The 24117-nt window shown below is 47.3% G+C and overlaps 1 protein-coding gene across 3 annotated transcripts; it reads left to right on the forward strand.

The window, feature by feature from the left end:
* The first annotated feature begins 763 nt into the window (after positions 1-763).
* Positions 764-24117, forward strand: LOC141992621 (E3 ubiquitin-protein ligase TRIM56-like). 3 transcript variants are annotated; one of them, XM_074961953.1, is made up of 2 exons: positions 764-929; positions 16054-24117. In XM_074961953.1, the coding sequence occupies exons 1-2, from the start codon at positions 910-912 to the stop codon at positions 18128-18130; spliced, it is 2097 nt and encodes a 698-aa protein (XP_074818054.1). In that variant the 5' UTR covers positions 764-909; the 3' UTR covers positions 18131-24117. The 3 variants fall into 3 exon arrangements, with proteins under 3 accessions (XP_074818054.1, XP_074818056.1, XP_074818055.1); XM_074961955.1 differs by lacking the exon at positions 764-929 and adding an exon at positions 3765-3844; XM_074961954.1 differs by lacking the exon at positions 764-929 and adding an exon at positions 14346-14435.

Consider the following 24117-nt stretch of genomic DNA (forward strand, 5'->3'; position numbering starts at 1 on the left):
ACACATGGTCACAGGTTTGGAAATTATCCTGAATGATAAATACCACTGAAGTGGATGTCCAGCAACTTTGCCCATCGTACCCCATCTACAGTATCTGGGCTTCTTCCTCCACCACCCCTTTCTTCTCATGTTCATCTCACTCTGTAAATTGTGTTGTGATTAAAGACCCACAGTGACCCAATCTATGCTGGTCTTTATCTAATTGTACTGGCCTGTGTCAGAGACTGGATATTGGACTAAAACAACCATTGGTGTGATCTGCTCTGCTAGCTCCTATGTTCCTAAAATTTTCTCTGTTTTTCTCTCAAACTCTGCAACAAACAATTAAAGTAATGAATTATGTTTGAAATTTTTGAGAGTCTCACTGGAGAATCCTACCAGGGATGCAGAACCTCATATACAGATGACAATATTTTCTCAGGGATGGGCTGACTGCAGTGGAATGAGCCTTCTACACACTCCAGATTCCCTTCCTGGAAACATCACCAGCTTGGACCTTTCCTTCAACTCCTTGGCAATGCCCAGAAGTGGGACTTTCTTGATACACTTCCCTTCTCTGGATGCCCTAAATCTCTCCCACAACATCATTCCCACGCTCTATCCAGCAGTCTTCTCTAACCTCTGGGCACTTCATCTGCTGGACCTGAGCAGCTGTAACATCTCCCACCTTCACCCAGAAGCTTTCCAGGGCTTGAGAAACCTGGACACGCTGCTCCTGAAAAACAATAAGCTTCAGATTCTGAGGCTGCCTGCGTTCCTTGCCTTCAGAGCCCTTGTCCATCTGGATCTGCGGAACAATAATCTGCTCTCTGTGGATGCACTAGTCCTGCAGCTGATGGAAAGAACCCAACAGGTCCTGCTTCAGGGGAACCCCTGGGTCTGTAATTGCTCCATGTATCCTTTCCAGCAATGGCAACAACAAAGACGAGGTGAGGGAAGGACTGAGGGCAGGGCTACCATGGGTAAAGAGGAGGGACTGAAGGGCAAATGCCCTGGAAGGGTTCAGATAAGGATTACAGGAGTAACAGATGTAGAAAACCTATTTGGTCCCTTTTATTCCATCTCTTCTGATTAATGCAGGTTATTTCCAGCAGACTATTTTCTAGGGTTTCTCTAATCCTTTTTTAAGGGACATCAACTTAAAAAATCACTCTGAAAGTTTTTATGTACTGAGGTTACAAGTAGAAAAGGAGTACTTGTGGCACCTTAGAGACTAACCAATTTATTTGAGCATAAGCTTTATTTGGCATCCGATGAAGTGAGCTGTAGCTCACGAAAGCTTATGCTCAAATAAATTGGTTAGTCTCTAAGGTGCCACAAGTACTCCTTTTCTTTTTGCGAATACAGACTAACACGGCTGTTTCTCTGAAACCTGTGGTTACAAGTAATGCCCAAGATTCCTAGAAATCATGCATTAGAGAAAAGGCTTTTTTTCAGTTTGGCTAAGATTTTGAAAACTGGGCACCTAAAATTCACCTCCTAATCTACATTTAGGCACCTGAATAAATGGCCAGATTTCAAAAGTGCTAACCACTCAACAGTTCCTATTATCCACTTCAGTGGGAGCAGGACCTCAAACCTCAGAGCCCAGTTTTTGAAATGGACTAGATTTCACGGTGATGGTGTCCCTTTAACTGTTGACATTTCTATCACAATGTGAGACCTTGTCTACACTACAAATTAAGTTGATCTATGTTAGGTCAACATGCAGCCACCACAGTAATTACTGTGGTTTTTCATGTATCAGAGGGGTAGCCGTGTTAGTCTGGATCTGTAAAAGCGGCAAAGAGTCCTGTGGCACCTTATAGACTAATAGACGTATTGGAGCATAAGCTTTTGTGGATAAATACCCACTTCATTGGATGCATGCTGTGATTTTTCATGTCCATGCTACCCTCCCCTTCTGCTGATGGTGCGCATCCTCACCAGGAGTGCTTGCACTGACTTAAGTGGGGCAGTGTGGGGGGCTCACAGCCAGACCCCACTCCCCCCTCGCTGCCCGGGGCTCACAGCCCAAGCTCCCACCTCAAGGCTTGCAGCCGAGGCTGTCAGTGCTGGGCAGCGGGGGGCTCTGGCTGTGAGCCCCACGCAGGGCTGACAGCCAAAAAGCAATGTAAGTAACTCAGTGTCTACACTGACACTGCATCGCCCTATCTACCTCAACTTAAGTGCTACGCCTGTTGCAGAGTTGGAGTTATTAAGGCGATATAGTGGGCAACTTACATTGGTGGGAGCTACATTGTAGTGTAGATGCTTACAGAGCTTGGTCAACTTAAGCTGCCTTATGTCGACCTAACTCTGTAGTTAGGGTTGCCAGGAGTCTGGTTTTCGACCGGAGCACCTGGTCAAAAAGGGACCCTGGCAACTCCGGTCAGCACTGCTGACTGGGTTGTTAAAAGTCTGGTTGGTGGCACAGCAGGGCTAAGGCAGGGTCCCTGCCTGCCATGGCTCCATGCGGCTCCCAGAAGCAGCGACATGTCCCTCCTCCAGCTCCTACATGTAGGGGCAGCCAGGGGGCTCTGCGCATTGCTCAAGAGCCGACTCTGCAGCTCCCATTGGCAGGGAACGACAGTCAATGGGAGCTGCGGGGATGGCATCTGAGGAGGGGGCAGTGCGCAGAGCCACCAGGCCATGCCTCCACGTAGGAGCCAGAGATGGGGACATGCCACTGCTTTCAAGAGCTGCTTGAAGCAAGCACTGCCCGGAGCCTGCACTACTGACCTCCTCCAACATCCCAACCCCCTGCCCCAGCCCTGATCCCCCTCCCACCCTCTGAACCCCTCGGTCCCAGCCCAGAGCACCCTCCTACACCCCAAGCCCCTCATTCCCAGCCCCATCTGAGTCAGCATCCCCAGCCAGAGCCCTCACACACACACCCTGGATCCCAACCCCCTGCCCTAGCTCAGAGCTCCCTCCCACACTCCAAACCCCTCACCCCAGCTTGGAGCCCCCTCCTAAACCCCAAATCCCTCCTCCCCAGTCCCACATCAGAGCCTGCACCTGCCAGAGCCCTCACCCCCCCTACACCCCAACCCTCAGCCCAGAGCCCCCTCCTGCACCCTGAACCCCTCATTTCTGGCCCCACCCTGGAATCCACACCCCCCAGCCCAGAGGCTGTACCCCCTCTCACATCCCAACCCGCTGCCTCAGCCTGGAGCCCCCTCCCATATGCCGAACCCCTTGGCTCCATGCCCCAGCCTGGAGTCCCCTCCTGCACCCCAGAGCCCTCACCCCCTCTTGCATCCCAACCCCGAGCCAGCCTGGTGAACAAAGAGAGGTGGCAATGGTGTGAGCCGGGGGTGGGAACTCAGAGAAGGGGCGGGGCAGCGCAAGGGTGTTCAGGTTTGTGTGAACAGGAAGTTGGCAACCTTATCTGTAGTGGAGACCAAGCCTAAATGTATTTGGTGCTTTACAGGTAACAGGCAGCTCACACTCACAGCAACTCCTCCCCCTAATTTTGTTTGTTGCTGATGGCTCCATATTTAGTGATTTCTTCCCTTGTTTCTTCCATTAGGTTTCACTAGAGGCTGAGAACAGGCTAAGTGGGTGGGCATTAGCTGGGGCACTCACTTCTGCTCTTTATATAATAAGGAGCAAGGGTAAAGACCTCCCTCCAAAATGGGGATGGCAGGATGGGTGGGAAGGTGGAGCCCGTCCTCCTGCAACTGAGTCAGGTTTTGTCTCCTAGCTGTGCAAGTACTCTGTGCCTCCCCACCAGAACTCCAGGGCCAGGAGGTCAAGACCCTGAACTTTCAGGATCTGGGCTGCAGGAGGAAACAGTGGTTTCCTCAGACTCCGCTTTCAGTCAGAAGAAAACTGCTGGCTACAGTGCAGAGAAATGACAGTAAGTTGTGCGGCTACAGGAACTCTGGTCCCATGTGAACGCTCTAGCTCCCTATTTAATCAGTTTTCCTATCAGTGGCATATTCCCGAAGTATATACCCCACTGATCCAGTATCTGAGGTCTGAATTCCTGCTCTGCCTCCTACCTAACCCATCGTGAGATTTTGGTTCACTGTGTTCTGCTAGGTTTGGATTCCTCTTCACTGTAACGAACATTCCTGGCAGCATCAGTAGCTGGAGAGGCTGCCTGATCTCTGCTCTGGACCTTGTCAGAGTGAGTGTGTGCTGTCCTGGCTGGGGACAAGGGCTGTAACAGTCATATCGGGTATGTCTGCACTGTAAGTAAAAACCCACAGGTGGCTGGTGTCAACTGGCTCGGGCTAAGGGGCTGTTCAGTTCTGGTGTAGATGTTGGGCTTGGGCTGGAGGCTGGGCACTAAGACCCTGCAATGGTCCCAGAACTTAGGCTGCAGCCTGAGCTGGAACATCTGCATCACAATTAAACAGCTCCTTGGCCTGAGCCCAAGTCAGCTGGCACAGGCCAGCCATGAGTGTCTAATTGCAGTATAGACATACTCTTAGAGCAGGGGTCTTCACAACAAAATTTTTTGTTGTCAGAGTGCAGCCACCAACTCTTGCTGGTGGCCACATTGACACTTTTTCCTAAAATACTTAATTAACCTTAGGAAAAACAAATAAATATGCACATATACATGTCCAAATCATTGTAATCTATTTATGTAGGGTTTTTTTTATTGCAGACTCAATAATTAAAAATAATGCTGTGAAAAGTGATATTTGTATGTTTGTTAATATCACTTATCACAGCCTCCCAGCTACCTACTAAGTGTGCAGTGAAAAGTGACATGTTTTTCATATCACTTTTCTCAGCAACCACCAGGACAAATAAAAGGCTGGATGGGGGGGATTGGAGGGGGAGGCAGCTGGGACCCAAGGCAATGGCGGCGGGGGGTGGGGGGTAAGCACCGCTGCTGCAGAGCCAGAGGTTGGTGCCTGCTGCACAACCACCCAAGCCCCTGGTGGTTAGAGGCCAGAGTGTGGGGCTGGAGCCAGGGTCTGCTCCTGAAGCCCCACAGCCAGGCTCCCAAAGTCCTGCCTGTGGAGCCTGCTGCACAGCCACCCAAACCCCATTGCCCCTCCACCCATGGTGGGTCGAGAACACACCTTTCTCCTGCAGTATTGTGCCCCACCTGTCTCCAGAGGCAGTGCAGGGCAGGGCATCCAGGAGCAACAGGGAGGGAGGGAGAGGGGCTGATGTTCTGTGCCCTCCCCATCACCGCCCAGGAGGATGTTGTGGCCACAGGAAAAGCCCCTGGTGGCTGCATTTAAGAAACTCTTCGTTGTCAGATAAAGCACCAGGTAATTTTACAGAACAAAATAAGTTAACCTCATCAAAGCTATTAGAGACTCAGATACTACATGATAGGAACCAATACAATACAGGAGCCCAGAGGCTAGTTAGTGGGAGACTTATGAAATCTGAATGATCTCTTTCCATCTGAGCAGGATAACTATCCCTCCCCCAAGACCTTATGCTGAGCTGCAGATTATCCCTTTCTAGGGTTTTAGAAGAAAATTCTTCAAAAAGGTCAGAACTTACCCAGTGTTAGCACTTGAGAGAAACCTTTTACATTAGTAAAAAGAAAAAAGAAAAGGAGTACTTGTGGCACCTTAGAGACTAACCAGTTTATTTGAGCATGAGCTTTCGTGAGCTACAGCTCACTTCATCGGATGCATAGCATATCGTGGAAACTGCAGAAGACATTATATACACACAGAGACCATGAAACAAAACTTCCTCCCACCCCACTGTCCTGCTGCTAGCAGCTTATCTAAAGTGATCATCAAGTGATCATCAAGGAAGGCCATTTCCAGCACAAATCAAGGTTTTCTCACTCTTCCTATTCTTGCTATTACCAGCAGGAGAGTGAGTTTGTATGTGTGTCTGTGTGTGTGGGGGGGGGGGGAGGAAGAGTGAGAAAACCTTGATTTGTCCTGGAAATGGCCTTCCTTGATGATCACTTGATGATCACTTTAGATAAGCTGTTAGCAGCAGGACAGTGGGGTGGGAGGAAGTTTTGTTTCATGGTCTCTGTGTGTATATAATGTCTTCTGCAGTTTCCACGATATGCTATGCATCCGATGAAGTGAGCTGTAGCTCACGCTCAAATAAACTGGTTAGTCTCTAAGGTGCCACAAGTACCCCTTTTCTTTTTTCTTTTTACGAATACAGACTAACACGGCTGTTACTCTGAAACCTTTTACATTAGCAAAGCTGTGGCAGTTTACACCACTTATTCCAATGAACAGCTGCCATTTAACAGCTTCTCAGTATTTAATGAAATGAAACAAAACATTACTCCTTCCTCATCAAACCATTTCCTAGACAAAACATTTGCAAATTCCTATATTCCATTCAACAGAGTGGAGAACCACCCTTTTGTTTTTCTCAGGATTATTCCATTTACACAAATCCTGGCACTTTACATTCAAATTATAAGAACATAAGAGCATAAGAATGGCCCTACTGAGTCAGGCCAAAGGTCCATCTAGCCAAGTATCCTGTCTTCTGATAAAAAGAAAATGAGGACTTGTGGCACCTTAGAGACCAACAAATTTATCTGAGCATAAGCTTTCGTGAGCTACAGCTCACTTCATCGGATGCATTCAGTGGAAAATACGGTGGGGAGATTTATATACACAGAGAATATGAAACAATAGGTGTTACCATACACACTGTAACGAGATAATCAACGTGGGCCATTTCCAGTAGTTGACAAGAACATCTGAGGAAGGGGCGGGGGGGGGGGGAGAAAGAGATCAGCTGCTGGAAATGGCCCCCTTGATCATCACTACAAAAGGTGTCTTCCCCCCCCCCAACCCCCGCTCTCCTGCTGGTAATAGCTCACCTTACCTGATCACTCTTGTTACAGTGTGTATGGTAACACCCATTGTTTCATGTTCTCTGTGTATATAAATCTTCCCACTGTATTTTCCACTGAATGCATCCGATGAAGTGAGCTGTAGCTCACGAAAGCTTATGCTCAAATAAATGTGTTAGTCTCTAAGGTGCCACAAGTCCTCCTTTTCTTTTTGCGGATACAGACTAACACGGCTGCTACTCTGAAACCTGTCTTCTGACAGTGGCCAGTGCCAGGTGCCCCAGAGGGAATGAACAGAACAGGGAATCATCAAGTGATCCATCCCATGTTGCTCATTCCCAATTTTGTTAGGCTTTATCTTCACTGCCCATCCCCACCCAAAAAAAGTGTTAACTTAGGCACATTAACCATCCCACCTTCTAGTGGAATCCTAGTGGAAACAAGGCACTGTAGTATTTACCACAAGGCAGCTAAGCTATACCCTTGCCTGTGACTGACCTCACTTATTTATTATTTTTAACAGTGAAGACATAGCCAAAATTAGGATTTAAAGATGTGTTAGATTATCTGGATCCATCTAATTAAAACCTTCAAAGCTAAAGACACAGCAAATTGTACTGTAACACTTGCTCCGCTGAGACTTTAACTTGTGCTGCTTGCACTTGCTAAAGAACAATTTGCTTTGTCTTGACTAAAGTTTAAGGTTTTAATTAGATGGAGCCAGATAACATACCTTTAAATCCTAACTTAGACAAAGCCTTGGTAAATTGTCTCCCAGACATGGGATTGTGTGTCACCAACCCAAATTATCTCAGAAAAAGTGTTTGAGGGTGTTAACTATTAGTAACTCTTCCAAATTCACTAATACATAAACTCCCTTGTTCCCCTTTAATAATTAAACCCTCAATTTCCTTTCATACAAAGCTGTACCTGCTTTAATGGTGTTTTCTGTTAGGCTGAAAATTTCAACAGCAGGCAACTTCAGTTCTGAACACACTGGGCCCAATTCACCCTGCAATCATTTGCACCCATGCAAAGAGAATGTGAAGTGGGTGTAAAATGCTACCATTCTAATAGGCACCATTAAGCAGCACCATTGTGGCTTATGGAGCATCAGCCCAAGTATTCACCCTATGTCTATGGTAGTAGGGCCTGGCAATCCCTCACCCATCAGGAAGATACTGGTGAGACATGGGGATTCCCTGAACTACTCCATCTCTCTTTCCTCTGCAGCAATCACCACTGCAGCAACCACTACCTCGCCTGCAGGGAAGGGAGGGAACAGCTGGCCATACTTGGTGGGCTTCCTTGTATCAGCTGTTGGCATCTCCATCCTGATTGCACTAGCTGCAAAGTGCAAATTATTCCATATGAACTTTGCCAGCTACCGCCACCAGCCACTGCCTGACACCAGCTCGATGGGGGGCAGCCATGTTGAGAGGGGGGTTGCGTGGGGGGAGAACCAATCCATGCCTAGTGCTGCTGGGCTGCAACTGGAGGATGATGATGGCTTCATTGAAGATAACTACATCCAGCCAAGTGAACAGCTGCAGGAAGACGACGAATTGGAGCCACATTTCTCCCTCTGAGGCTGGGACTTCACCCATGCTCCCCTCCCAGCTGTCCCTCTTCATCTTCTGGGGCCAGGGCATTCAACTCCTGGCCTGTCATTTCAGCCCTCAGCAGCCCAGGACCTCCACCTCCATTCCTAGCCTTCCTTCTCCACTGAGTCATCACTATTCTTGTTTTAGCTTCCACTGTTTAACTTGGGGGGTGGGGCCAACATGAAAAAAGGAGCTGAGAAGTGACATGAGAGAAGGGTGTGATGAGGAACGGGTCAGCATGGGAGAGGAGTTTATGGGAGCAGAGCTTTCTGGGAAGCTATTAGGTTCCAATTTTATCCCTGGTCTAACAGCACCAACTTCAATGGTGTTACACTAGGGAACAGTATAACCCAAAGTGCAGGGAGGTCTGTCTTGGCACTGAAAACAAACTGCTCTTTACTCATCTGTACATCTTTGCTTCAGTATTTGAAATGCCATAAAGCAAAAAGTGAAAGCCAGCCTGGTGCAACCTTTGCTCCTAGCATGAGGCCATGAAGAGACCCCCCACCCTCAGCACCAGCCTCATGCACGCCAGCCTGAGCCAGAGCTCCAGAAGACCAGCATTGAGACGGACACACACCAGCACAGACACTCCTGAGTCTGGTGAAATTGCACAGAGAAGACAAAGGCTAGAACATCCCCCATGAGATCCTGTCTCTCTGCAGCCTCCAGTGACTCTGCTCTGGAGAGGGAGGTACCGTCCATCAACATGACAAAGCCACTAACCTGTGTATCAAGCCTGCTTTCCGATCCTAGCTCATATGAGAGCTCAGAAGCCATAGGAGGGGAAAAGCCAGGGAGAGTTATAAGAAGAGCATATGGGAAGCTGTCTGGCTGTGGTGCCAAACGGGCTCTGTTGTTTAACCTGACTGTGTGTGGCTGCACAGCATGTCTCACAGGTCACTCTCATGGCTCCTTCCACTTCAGAGCTGGACCTTGTTTGGGTTTATTCCTTTTGATTGGCTGCCCTCCTGGTTACAAGGCCCAGCACTTGCAGTGGGAACTGGCTGCTGAGTCCTGAAACCAGATTGATGATATCTCTAACACACAGTGATGTTATCCTCGTGCCTATTATCCTCCTGAGGGGTCCCAGCTTTACAGGCTGAATCTGTGGGGATGCTCCATCAAGGGTGAAATACAGCCATCTGTTTAAGAGAACAGGAGGCAAAGGAGAATCCTTGGCCTAGTAGAAACTGCACAAGCATGTGTCAACCTAATAAAATACACTTTTTTTTTTAACTGTGTGTGCAGGGTGAAGACAAGCAGCTTCCTCTCTTTATTTTGTGAAAAAACCCTTCTTCCCTGCCAGTGTTACCAGGTGCGATACACATGGAACAGCATAAACTCTTGTAGCACCCCCTCTCCACCTGGTTACCTCCTTTAATGCCAATCTGCTTACAGGCCTGGGTTCTTTTGGATCCTGCCACCCACCCAGCAGGGTGTATCTTCTTTCTTCTCTCCTATGAAATTATTTGGCTGTGCCTCCACCCCCCTTGCTCCTTTCTGGCAGGGTCACCAGGGCAGCTTGGGCGGAAAATTCTAACTACAGGGTAATCCCCACTTACTTGCCAGACAGTTGGAAACTTCCAAGAAATAACACAAAGACATACAATATATTCAACACAATAATTATATTAAACAGGATACAAATACAACACAACAGGGTAAAACACTATTTTTAGGGTCACTGGTGCCCACTCTGAAAATACTGTGACAAAGCTCTGTCCTTGCCTCCATGGGTCCCATGTTTCCTGGCTAACTGGGAGGCTTTTAACTAGTTTCAGCCAGCCCCTGATTGGCTTCAGGTGTCCCAATCAACCTAGCATTCTCCCTGCCTTCTGGAAAGTTCTTAATTGGCCCCAGGTGTCTTAATTGACCTGGAGCAGCTGCCATTTCACTTATCCTGGTACCAGGGATTTGTTTAGCCTGGAGCTAATATATCTATCTCCCACTACTTTTCTATAGCCATCGGGCCTTGCCCCGTCACAATACCCATGACTTGATGTTTCAAATGTAAAATTAGCGTCCCACTGCTACACGTACTTTGTTGCGGCCCTTGATGACCTATAACCACAAAATTCTTCTTTACAGTGGTTTAGCAGGGTGGCTGACAGCCCAAAGGACTCACAAGTGGGAGAAGGTGGTAAATCCCTCCACAGGTGTAATATGCAGCAGGTTATAAAATCCTCAAACCCTTACTCCCTGGCTTGAGGACACAGTTCAGGGAGTAGGGGGACCCCAAAACAAATTACCTGACTAACTAAAAGATGTGCACTCACAAACTCCATGAATGATCCTCAGGTTCGAAGATGACTCTGGACTCCTCAGTCACTGTAGATGGGCTGCTCTCTGCTGGCAGGGATCCTTTTCAGGCAGGAGTCAGGCTGTGTCGGTCCCAGGATTTCCCCTCACCACAAGGGGTGCAGGGCTCCTGGTGTAGTAGGTTACACAACTACACTAACATCCAAACTGTAGCCTCCTAGCGCAGCCTCCAGACACACACTCCGCAGGCAGCAGCCCTAGACTAGCACACAGAACAGAGCTGACCATATGGTGACTGTTCTCACCTAGGGAGCTGGAGGGAGAACTCAGCCTGGCTGGGGAAGTTTCCCAGCAAACTCTACAAATTGGGAATCATCAGTGGGGAAGGAAAAACCCAGCGGAGGGATCTGCTATCAGGTCCCTAGAAGCCTATTCTCAGGGGGAGCCCTGCATCCTGGCCTGGGACTCACCAGCTCCCCCACACAGCCAGTCCTGCCCTTTTCCTGACTGGCTCTACACTCACTCCAACATGGCTTCTCCCCTTTTCTCAACTCCCTGGGAGGGCCTATTGGTTGCTGGGCAGACTATGAGTCTGCCTTGGCTCCCTCTCCCTGCCAGGGACAGTGTGCCTCTCCCTGAGCTGCCAGCGGACAGGGTCCCAGGAATCTATGTAATCTCCTTGGGGGTTACACTCCTTATGTCTTTGTTTCCTCTGTAGAATGCTATGTGCAAATATTAAATAATCAAACAGATTCATGGAACAGGATGGAAGTCCCAGAATTAGAACTGGGCCAAAACACTGGGGTTAATACACTACTCCTTAAAACAAAGGGTTCTGAAACTTTTAATCCTTTGGGGAAAAAATCAGCTGATTCCAGGATGGATAGCACCAAGAAAGTAGCCACATTTTAGGGGGTTAGGGACACCATTAGGGATTTCTAACTATCCCCAGCTGGAATCCCCTCTTCCCACAGCCCTGCCATCCTGACGTCATCTCTGGCCTGCCATCTCCCCTTAGCATGATTCCTTCAGAAAGAGAATTACAGGGCTGGGATTCAAAGTGAGTCTGTTTCTACTCTTAAAATTGCCTTCCCAGTCTGGCTTGTTCCAACATAATTAACTGCTGGGAAAGCATTGGTGCCAACTATCCTGATTTTATCATGACTCACGATATTTGGTGTTTTCTTTAAAGTCCCAGCTCCTAGAATCATGTGAATTGTGTTTGACGGGAGATGTGTTAATTCTGATGGAATAAATGGGCTCAGAGTCAAAGGTGTTAACATGACCCATCACTGTACAACATGGTTTGGTGTTTTGAGTACAGAGAACGTGGCTTGCTTAGGACTTGTCTATGCTAGAAAAGTTTTTTTTCGCACTGGTATAGCAATACTAGCAACTGCTACTAGTGTAGATGAAGACTTTACTGGCATAGAAGTGCTTCTGTCAATATAGCTTATACAAGTTCCCTGAATAGAATAAGCTACACTGGAAAAGCACTTTTATGAGGGTATAAGTGTATGTAACACTTGGCTTATACCCATAAAACCTCCACACCCTTAATTGACGTAGCTTTGCTGGTATAAATTTTAAAGTGTAGACCAGGCCTTAGTTCCATGGCAAACACACTAGAAAATTAATGGCAAAATTTGGAGAATTATTGATTAAAATACACAGAAAAAAAATCCAAAACAAAATAGAGCATTTTGAAACTTAAACTGCAAAACAATCCTAATCAAAATGTATCAAAGTCCCATTTCAGAGAGAGGTTATTGGTTAGAGTCCCTTATTTGTCCAACAGTTTTCCCTAGGTTAGGTCCGTGACCCGTGGTGCCTGGGGCAGCCCTCACTGGTAATGCCAAGGGCAGGGTGCAAAAGGGAGAGCAGATACTCCCAAGACTGGTGGGTAACACTGAAGTTAAACCTCCCAACTAGTCACAAACTGTGCTTCTGATCCCCCACACTGATTATCAAGAAGGAAAAAAAGAAATCACACAGCCTCCTTTACTGCATTCCAGTCTCTGGCCCCCAGTCAGCAACTAGGTCCAGTACAGTGAGAAGTTATTTTAAACTCTGCTCACATATGCAAAATGTTCTTCTGACCTCAGAAGGGTCAGCCACATTACCAGGTCAGTATAGGTTTGGATCTTACCCAAAATACCAGCCAATTATAAAGTAAAAAGGAAGAACAAGAACAGAGATGTTAAATGGTAAAGCAGTTACATACATACCAAGACTTCAAAGTCCACATAGCAGGTTCCTAGCAGTACTGGTGAGTTTGCCAGCTTGAAAATCCCTCTGGATCACATCCACAGCTTCAAAAGGGTAGCCATGTAAGTCTGCATCCACAAAAACAACAAGGAGTCCGGTGGCACCTTAAACACTAACAGATTTATTTGAGCATAAGCTTTTGTGGATAACCCCCCCCCCCACTTCTTCAGATACATGGAGTGAAAATTACAGATATAGGCATAAATATACTGGCACATGAAGAGAAGGGAGGTACCTCACAAGTGGAGAACCAATATTGACCAGGCCAATTCAGTCAGGATAGATGTGGTCCACTCCCAATAATTGATGAGGAAGAGTCAATACCAAGAGAGGGGAAATTGCTTTTGTAGTAAGCCAGCCACTCCCAGTCCCTATTCAAGCCCAAATTAATGGTGTTAAAGTTTGCAAATGAATTGTAGCTCTGCAGTTTCTCTTTGAAGTCTGTTTTTGAAGCTTTTTTGTTGAAGGATGGCTACTTTTAAATCTGTTATAGAATGTCCAGGGAGATTGAAGTGTTCTCCTACAGGCTTTCGTATGTTACCATTCCTGATGTCTGATTTGTGTCCATTTATTCTTTTACGCAGAGACTGTCTGGGGTACATTGGTTTGGCCAATGTACATGGCAGAGGGGCATTGCTGGCACATATCTAGCACATCATGGCATATATCTACATTAGTAGATGTGCAGGTGAATGAGCCCCTGATGGTGTGGCTGATGTGGTTAGGTCCTCTGATGGTGTTGCTAGAGTAGATATGGGCACAGAGTTGGCAACGGGGTTTGTTACAGGGATTGATTCCCAGGTTAGTGTTTCTGTGGTGAGGTATGTAGTTGCTGGTGAGTATTTGCTTCAGGTTGGGGGGCTGTCTGTAAGCGACGACTGGCCTGTCTCCCAAGATCTGTGAGAGTGAGGGATCATTTTCCAGGAAAGGTTGTAGATCACTGATGATGTGCTGGAGAGGTTTTAGCTGGGGGCTGTATGTGATGGCCAGTGGTCTTCTGTTCTTTTCCTTGTTGGGCCTGTCCTGTAGTAGGTGACTTTTGGGTACCTGTCTCGCTCTGTCAATCTGTTTCCTCGCTTCCCTAGGTGGCTACTGTAGTTTTAAGAACGCTTGATAAAGAACTTGTAGGTGTTTGTCTCTGTCTTAGGGATCAGAGCAAATGCGGTTGTATCTTAGGACTTGGCTGTAGATAATAGGTCATGTTATGTGTCCTGGATGGAAGCTAGAGGCATGTAGGAAAGTATAGCGGTCACTAGGTTGCCCTCCACTGCCCTCCCTCCCCCAGTCCGCCCCACCTTTCACCCGCTGCCCTTCCTCCCCCAGTCCGCCCCACCCCTCCCCCGCTGTCCTCCCTCCCCCAGTCCACCCCACCCCTCCCCTCCCCCGCTGCCCTCGCCGCCCCCCCCCAGTCCGCCCCCCACGCCCCGCTGCCCCGCCCTTGCCGGCGCGAGGCTCGGGCGGGCGGCTCCCGGAAGGGCGCTGGGGCCTGCGCAGCTCGGGGCGGAAATGGGCCTGTCCCGGTAGCGGCCAGGGCGGCGCGGCTGGGCCGGCGGCGGGTGAGTCGGGCGGGAACGTGGTGGCCTGGCTCGGCTCGGGCTAGAGCCTGAAACCTGCCGTGTGCGGCGCCCCCCCCCCTCGCGCCGCCCCCCGACTCTGCCTGGGGCGGGAGACCTGGTCCCCCCCCCCCGGGTCTCTGCCTGGGGCGGGAGACCCTGCCCCCCCTCCGGTTCCTGGCCCCCCCCCCGGTCTCTGCCTGGGGCGGGAGACCCTGCCCCCCCCTCCGGTTCCTGCCCCCCCCTCCGGTCTCTGCGTGGGGCGGGAGACCCTGCCGGCCCCCCCGCTCTCCGCCTGGGGCGGGTGACCCTGGTCCCCCCCCCCTCCGGATCCTGCCCCCCCCCCGGTCTCTGCCTGGGGCGGGAGACCCTGCCAGCCCCCCCGCTCTCCGCCTGGGGCGGGTGACCCTGGTCCCCCCCCCTCCGGATCCTGCTCCCCCTCCCGGGTCTCTGCCTGGGGCGGGTGACCCTGGTCCCAAGGCGAGTGTCTTTTAAGTTGTCCCAGATATCTATGATACAGCAAGACAGGATTCACTCCTGATTTTGAAGAATAATCTGTTTGGGTCTTCACTTACCTAGAGAAAAGTGTCTCCATCAGAGGTGGACCCAGTTTTAGTTTACATCCACTGGCAAAAAGCATTAAGTGCCAGAAACCACTATTTTACTGTGAAGTTCTGGGAGGAAAGCTTTAGGTGATTGCAAAAAGAAAAGGAGTACTTGTGGCACCTTAGAGACTAACCAATTTATTTGAGCATAAGCTTTTGTGAGCTACAGCTCACTTCATCGGACGCATTCACCACCGATGAAGTGAGCTGTAGCTCACGAAAGCTTATGCTCAAATAAATTGGTTAGTCTCTAAGGTGCCACAAGTACTCCTTTTCTTTTTGTGAATACAGACTAACATGGTTGTTACTCTGAAACCTGTCATTAGGTGATTATTTGCTGTGTTAATTTGATGGTTTGATTAAACTGATGATTTAATGCCAGTGTTGCTGCTAATGAACCTTATTTCTAGCCTTAATATGATAATTCCATTGTTTTGTCCATAATTGGTTTGTTAGAATTTGTAATAGCCTAATCTCTGTGGTATGTTCTAAAATTCATAAAAAACATGAGTTCCTTCAGTAAGTAATTTGGGTCAGAGCCCTAGAGAACTTCAGTATATCAGCTGATCCAACTCAGATCCCAGATAGCTCCTTCCTTAAATTAGCCTAGTTCTCTCACCTGCCATTCCTTGTGTCTGTCTAGACTATACATTTTAATAATTTTGGGAATAAAATTCCTGGATGCTCAACTCTTTCTTGCCTATGTCCCCAGGGTGAATAGATTCAAACATTTCTGCTTAGCGTCAGGAAGCAAAAATTTCCACAGGTGCTCACTAAAGATACACATCCAGCTAAACAGAAGCATACACAAGGACAGAAATATGATATAGGCCAGATGGTGATCCCATCTCCCTCTCCTCTTGCCCACCCATCTGCTTCTCTCTTTCCCTTTGTTCCTCCCATGTTTCAGCCTGTCTTTTTCTTGGGATTGCAGCCTTCAGCAGGGCTGTCACTCAGATGATGGGTGTAGAAATAAGATGAGTGCATTTTGATTCTTCTCTTTGTTTTGTTTCCAGGCCTTGTTTGGATGGGACAATGGCTCTAACCTTCATGTCCTTACAAGAATTAATCAGGGAGGATTTCCTGACCTGTAAAATCTGCTATGATCTCTACACAGTGCCAAAGATCCTTCCATGTCTGCACAGTTACTGCCAGCATTGCCTGGAACCACTAGTGAGGGATGGAGCCCTCCAGTGTCCTGAGTGCCGGCTGCAAACAGATGTCCCAGGAGGTGCCTCAAGTCTGAAAACCAACTTCTTCATCAACAGCCTCCTGGAGTTATTCCAGATTAAACACAACAGGGATTTGGCCTGCACAGTCTGCTCAGATGCCCAGAAGATCTTGACTGCCACTGCCCGTTGCCTAGACTGCAAGGATTTCTTGTGCCAGTCCTGCACTCAGGGCCATTGCTGCTCCCGTCTCACTCTTCATCATAAGGTGGTGAAGCTTGAGGAGTTTCTAGCTGGGGAATATGATGCTGAGATGAGGCTGCTGCAGGAGCTGTGCTGCCAGGACCACCAGCAGGAAGCTCTGCGATTCTTCTGTGACACCTGCAGTGCTCCCATCTGCAGGGACTGCCGTATGCTAGACCATTTCCAGCACAAGGTGGTCTCTATGGCAAATGCTGTGCAGAGGGAAAGGCCTTCTGTTGAGCAGCTAATTGACAGCCTGGCAGGAACGATAACGTGCATCTCTGAGCAGGAAAAAGCTGTGGAGGAGACAATAGATAAGTTGAAAACATCAGGAGAGAACATAAAGGAGAGGATCACCAAATACGTGGATGACATTATCTCCTACCTCCTGGCCCAGAAGGAAGCCGTTCTGGGTGAGCTGTCTGCTTTTCTAACTCAGCAAATGGAAGGTTGTCGCTTGGTGAAAGAGGAGCTCCAGAGCCAAAAAGATAAAGCAATCAGCACCAGAGAGTTCTCTCAAAGGGTCCTCTATGTGGGAAAGGACTATGAGATCTTACACTTGGAGGGCATGATAAGGAATCGGATTCAGGAGCTCCAGACATATATCCCACGGAAACTAGAGAGCCAAATCCCTGAATTGGCCATAGCCTGGGATCAGCCGGAAATGCTGTCAGAGGCAGCACTCTTCAGTCTAGTGTTTCCCAGGGAACAACCTGAAGGAGACATGGAAACTGTTTTTGAGCCAGATAGCGAGGCATCTGCTTCCCCCAGTGAGGAGTCTGAGGATGACCCAGACTTGCCCTTGGACTCAGAAGACCAAGAAGACTCCTGTCCAAGCTCTGAAGAGAGTGCCCCTGACACTCCCGACAAGAACCCCTCTTGTTGCAGCAGGCGCAGTAAAAGGCCTAAGCGCGTGTGCACTTTTGAGGTAGACCAGTGCTGGTCCCAAGCAAAGCCCAATATCACAGGGATTGCTGTTCTGCCTCACGCTGGTGGCATTCTCCTGTTAGATCAGGAGAATGATGAGATAAAGCAGTACAGCGCTAGTGGGCACTTTCAGCAATCAATACCTCTGCCAGACTCAGATGGCGTCTTCTGTGGCATTTCGCTCTGTGGAGACGTCCTAGCTTGCTCTTCAGATTCCTTCCTCTTCTTCCTGACCCTTGAGGGCAAGTTTCTGCGCAAGTTGCTGCTAAGGGGATCCGAGTCTTCCTATGCCATCACCTCCTATGAGGACTCCTATATTGCAGTGAGTGAAGGCACACTCTGCTCCATCTCCCTTTACAGCCCTTCAGGACACTGCGTGGGCAGGGTGGCACCCACAGATTACCATGGGGGGAAGTTCCTTTTCATTGCTGTCAATGACTGGGAGGAATTCATTGTTTCAGACTTCATCAAGAAGCAGATTGTCATCATTGAGAAGTCTGGGCTGATCCTCAATGTGCTGAAGACCTCACACTCGCTGCTGACAAAGCCGTTCAGTGTATGCGTGGACGTGTCTAGTAACATTTTTGTGGTCGATCAGTTGAAGGTGATTAAATTTTCACCAGACGGTGAGACAGGGGAGGTAGTGTTGAGCAACCAAAGTCGGCTGAAGAGACCCCGTGTCCTTGCTGTGGACGACGGCGGGCGCCTTGTTCTGGTGCAAGAGGATGGTTACGTCCACATTTATTGTTTCTAGTTCACACCCTTGGAGAATGTGGGCTGAGTGCCCCAAAGTAGCTGGTTCTGTAACCTCAGGTCCCAAACCTTTATGTTAATAGTGCGCCAGAGTAATCCCACTAGTACTATCACCTCCAGATGCGTTACAGAGCTTTAGCCCTGACTTTGGGTGTCAGTGGAGCAGATATGTCTGGGCAGGAATCTTTGTGCTCCAAGTGTTTTGAAAATACTCGGAGCCCAGGGGAGCTGGAGGTAGAAATAGTATTTCACTAACTGAGATGAGATCCATATTGCTAAAACTTTCTACTCTCTCCCAGCTCACCTGACAGTTTCTGCAGGGGATACTGCAATGTTATAGTCAGTGCTATCAGTGCCTGAGGTGAACAGCTGGAGAGCTGGGAATAATGGCCAGCTCTAAGGAAATGGCAGAAAGGAAATGCCTTTGCTTAATGTGCATTTGGTAGTTGGCATTGATAGATGACAGGTGCCTTTTGAACTGTTTCATGTTAAAGTAACATCTCTTCCCCTGCCCACCTTACCTCTGCATTAGAGCTGTGAACTTATAGAACTCTGACTTTCACTTTAGCTGTTCTGGAGTGTGTCCCAGATTAAGGGAATGTTCAGAAAAATGACCTACTTCTATCTCTCAGCATCCCCTTTGCCATCATAGCCCAGCCAGCCACTGAATTTCTCTCCCTCCTATCCCCCCGAGTCATAGTCCTCCTTGAGCAGGATGACCAAACATCACAAAGGAACCTGACACCTGCCAGAAGCTGTGGGAACCTGGTCTGAGCATTGGAAGCATCCAGTCCCACAAGTGTGAAAAGGTAAAAACTGCTAGAACTGTATCTAAAGATCCCAAGCAGAAAGCACCCAGCATTGCTGCAGCCAAGGACTGGTTAGTGCATCCATTGGGAAAGAGGTGGCAGTCGGCTCAGTTCAATGGGTGATGCAGCCTCTTACATTCCTTTTCTGTTTAGCCTGTTGAATCCAGGAAGAGCAGTCAGTGCTTGAGCAGGTCTCAGCTTTTGTTTATATTTAGGGATACAGACTAAAGCTTCCTATTGCATTCCAGCTCATCCTACTGTTAGTGTAAAACAATCATTTCTGTTTGAGCATTAACACTTCTATGTATTTGGATAATTAATAGAGCTCATGCTTTCCCTTATGAACTGTTTTCCAATTTTTCTTCTTGTTTCGCTTTAATAAAGCCTGGTGCAATTATGAGTGTGGCAGGCCTCACTAAAGGGCATGACTCTGGCACTGAGTCGTCATAGTGACCTGAACATAAGGGATGTTTGCTGGAGCCTTTCCCTGTGTGCAGGACAGGATGTGAGAGTACATTCATTAGTTTCTTTCACTGTGTTGGCAAGAAATGTTCAGGCTCTTACAGAGCAGCTCTGTGGGAGCTATTCAGGCATTTGTCTTTGGGCTTTGTTTTAACACTTGCTGGCAAATGTGCTCTCTTACACGGATTCTCAGGGACCTAGCCACGTGCACTGTCATGTAGACATGCATTTTCTCATGCACACACACACATTAGTATTCGTGTGTGTGCATACAAAATGACACACAATTACTAAAGATAGTTAAGACCAAGGCAGACTGCAAAGAGCTACAAAAGGAATTCTCAAAACTGGATGACTGGACAACAAAATGGCAGATGAAATTTAATGTTGATAAATGCAAAGGAATGCACATTGGAAAGCATAATCCCAACTATACATATAAAATGATGGGGTCTAAATTAGCTGTTACCACTCAAGAAAGAGCTCTTGGAGTCATTGTGGATAGGTCTCTGAAAACATCCACTCAATGTGCAGCGGCAGTCAAAAAAGCAACAAAATGCTCGGAATAATTAAAGGGATAGATAATAGGACAGAAAATACCATGTTGCCTCTATACAAATCCATGGTATGCCCACATCTTGAATATTGTGTGCAGATGTGGTCGCCCCCATCTCAAAAAACATATATTGGAATTGGAAAAGGCTCAGAATGGAAAAAATCAGCAAATGGCAGGGAAGGGACAACAGGAAACTCGAGAAGCCTCATATGCATTCTTGCCCAAGGAACTATCCTTGTGCAGGACCTGATCATTCTTTGTGGGCATTCTAATGAGTGTTCTGATGTCCTCAGGCACCTCCTCATGAGAGTAATTGCTGATCTGATCTTGCCCTGTGTTTTGGCTGATAGACACACACAGCCCACAAAATCTTTCTGTCAACATTCCAAGATGGATGAGGTGCTGAGATGGTTGAAGATCACTCTTTCAGCAATTGACAATAAATCCATGTTGTTTCAATGTTCGGATCATTGGCTAAGTTGCCCGAGTGGACCCCTCCTTGGACAGGGCTCTGCCTAGAATGTCATCCAGGAAAGACTATTCCTGTGTCCCCTTTTGCCTGAGAAAAGCCACCAGAACAATGAGGACTTTTTGAACACTCGTGAGGATGACAGTCTGAAAGGCAGTGCTTTGTATGGAAAATCGTTGGTCCCATGAGCGAATCACAGAAATCTCTTGTGCTTCCAGTGGATTGGCACATGAAGATAAGTCTTCAAATCAATTGATATAAAGTAATTCCCTTGGCAGATGGCCACTGCTATGGAATTCAAAGTCTCCATCTTAAATCTGGTCTTTCTTATGAACTTGTTCAGGTGTTTTAAGACCAACACCACTCTGTCCTCCTCAGATCTTTTGGGTATCAGAAACAAGATTAAGTAGTGACCAGAGAACATCTCTGCCTCAGGAACTCTCTCTATTACATGGGATTGCAGAAGCTGATCTGTGGCCTTTAGCGTATTTTGCCTCTTGCTGATGCTGGAGAAGGGAGAAAATGATGATTTGGAATCTTTGAAAATTCAGTGATGTACCCATGTTGAACCACATTCAGGACCCATCTGTCCAATGTGAAGAGAGGCCATTGGTCCTTGAATTTTAATAGTATCCCCCCATAGGTGTTGCTCATCTGAACTCTCTTGATTGTATTCAGGCATTGCTTCCAGTGTTGAAATTTGCATGGCAGGAAGAATGGTCTCTCCCCTTTCCAGGCTTGGACTTGTTCCATTTGCCTTTGCTGTAGTTTCTTTCGTTCCTATAGGAGTAGCCACAAAAAGGATATGTAGACTTGTAATAAGGACGATTGTCCATTTTTCTGGATTTGGAGTTGGAGTTGGGAGAGTTCTTTTTTGATTTATCTGAGATTTCCACCAGCACTCTGTCTAATGGCTTCCCAAATAACCAACTTCCTAAATATTTCAAAGCTGTTAACATGACTTTGGCTTGTATATAGTGCTTCCAAGCTCATAACCAGAGGTGCTGTCTGGTCACCACATTGGAGGCCATGGCATGCGCTGAAAACATCAAAGTATCCCTGGTTGCATCAACAGTGAAGGTTGAAGCCATTGGGTTTTTCTTCAAGTCCAAACCTAATCATGATTTCTTAGCCTTTTGTGGCCATCTAGCTGCCAAATTTGTCAGTCCAGGCTAGCACTGCTCTTGCAAAACATGTTGTCCCAGCAGAAACCCTCAGAGAGGAAGATGAAGCCTCAGACATATTATTACACAGGGATATTTCTATTCTGCAGTCGGGTTCTTTTGGGAAAAAGCCCCTTTCTGTTGGATGGTAGTGTCTTTGACTAGTGCTGAATCTGCTTTGTCCATTTTGGGATGAGAGACCAAATCTGCTTTGCTGTGGTGCACATTGTAGAATTTTTTGGCATGCCTGGACAATCCATTAGATTTTGCTGGTGTTTCCCATTCAGCCTTAATCACTTTTCCAAAAAGTCATGAAAGGGAATGTGTAGTTCATATTTTGAACCAGCTGGAAAATATTTTTTTGTAATTTCTATGTCTATCTTTCTTCCTCCTCCCCAGAATCTTTTCTAATGGGCTCATCTGACAGGATACCCAGGTATCCAATCACCATTCGTAATGTGTTCTCAAGTGATTGGAAAAAGATCCTCTTGCTTTGTTTCATCCTGCAATTCAGGCTCTGTGTGAGAGAGAGAGAGAGTTCACCTTCCTCCTGTGAAGAAGATCCTGACTTTCCTCTTGACTTCTTCGTTTTTCTCTCAGGCTTGGATTGAACAGATTTTCTAGCCTTCTTTTTTTTTTTTGATGTCTGTCAAGATTATGATTAAAATAAATGATAATGAAGAACAGCCACAAACAATTTTTTTATTAAGCTTTTTCTTTCCATGTATGAGAACCTTGTGTCCAGAACCGTCAGCTCTCATGATGAATGAAGAACTACTATCCCCAGAAGAATCGGCCAGTTTTCTCTTGTGTCTGAGGTAGTTTCTTGAACCCTTTCCCCCTTTTTAAAATTTTACTCATTAGGTTCTCAGTCGCCACCTCCACCGAGTCAGATGAGGATTGCTGCAAACCTCTTCTGCTGTCAGGCATCTGTTATATTTGCTCTTTTGAGAGTGGATACTATAAAGGGACTCTGCTGCTGTTGCCTGGGGCTTACAGGTTGGTGACCGCTGAGGTAAAGGCACTTTTTGCACCAAATTCAAGAGCTCCCTAGTCCAAGAAGGAATTTCTTCCTGGGGGGGAGATTCTGTTCTCTCTTCCATGTAGAATTCCTGACATCCCCTGGAGCTAAGGGATGGCGACCAGATTGCCTGATGAAGAAAGGGAGGAGGGGATGATGAGACGTGATGCAGGAGGGTGTGCACCCAAAACAGTCTTACTGGCCACTCCTTGCCCTGTTGGTGGCAGATTCAGATGGTCCCGCTTATGGTTTCCCTACCTGGGCCGCTGCCTTTTTATGCAGTAGTTTCAGGCAGGAGACAAACGGCCTCTTTGAGGATTGTCTTTGTTTTGTATTAATTCTCTCTCTCTCTCTCTCAGTAGTAGCTGGATTCAACCACCCTGCCAGTAGCTACAGGAGGGGGAGAGCTAGTCCCTCCTCAGTTATCCAGTCAGAGTAACAGATTGAGAACGGTTTCAGAGTAACAGCCGTGTTAGTCTGTATTCGCAAAAAGAAAAGGAGTACTTGTGGCACCTTAGAGACTAACCAATTTATTTGAGCATCAGCTTTCGTGAGCTACAGCTCTTGTAGCTCACGAAAGCTTATGCTCAAATAAATTGGTTAGTCTCTAAGGTGCCACAAGTACTCCTTTTCAGATTGAGAACGGGAGCTGCAGCTGAGTACCGGGAGGAGCTAGCAGGGGAGACCTACAGTTCTGGAACTTTTGAACAAGAAATGCTCCATGCACAGATGAGATTTACCTTCTATCACCCTTCTCCCCCAAGGAACAGGTCTCTGTTTCTTAGAATTGAGTGGAAAAATGGCCTTTGCAACTCAGTATGTGAGATCGTAGCCTGTTTTGCCAGAGTGAAGCCAACATAAAACACCACATCTAGAAAACCAGGGACTATTATTGATGGCTGAGCTCCCTCTCCTGAGGAGAGGTGGTGTTGCTGGAGATAGCATAACTAGGGAGAGCAGCAGGTGCACTGCTTCCCATGCCCTGGAAAGACAGAACTGGTCTAAAAGTCAAACCTCACCATTTATGTGGGATCCAAATTATAGGTCTTGGGGTTACAATAATCAAATCACTTTCACACAAAAGATGAGGTGGCAGGGCATCACTGAGCTCTTCGAGGGAGCAGCGTTCAGACCCATGGATGACTACATCCCTCCCCTCTTGCATGCCAGAGCAGCCAGGCTAGCATGTAGGGTTAGCCTGTCTTTTCCATTCAGGGGTCCAAGTCTGGACAAATTAAACATATAAACTGTCAGGCATTGAAACTTGTTGAATAGTAACTCTCTGACGCCCTGCCTGCTTCCCTAGGGCCTACGTTTAAATTTTTTTTTTTATAGTATGGTTTGTGCCTGCTTTTAATGTAATAAGGAGACTGAATTCCAAATTTGCTTTTTCATGTTTTTATATTTTTAAAATGAATTCCTAGGTCTTTATTTCTGAATTTATATTTTTCTTTTAAGGGGCATTTGGGCTATATCTGCTAATTAAAAAATGACAGATGTTTAAAATT

This window comes from Natator depressus, chromosome 8 (assembly GCF_965152275.1).
Source record: "Natator depressus isolate rNatDep1 chromosome 8, rNatDep2.hap1, whole genome shotgun sequence".
Taxonomy (NCBI): domain Eukaryota; kingdom Metazoa; phylum Chordata; order Testudines; family Cheloniidae; genus Natator; species Natator depressus.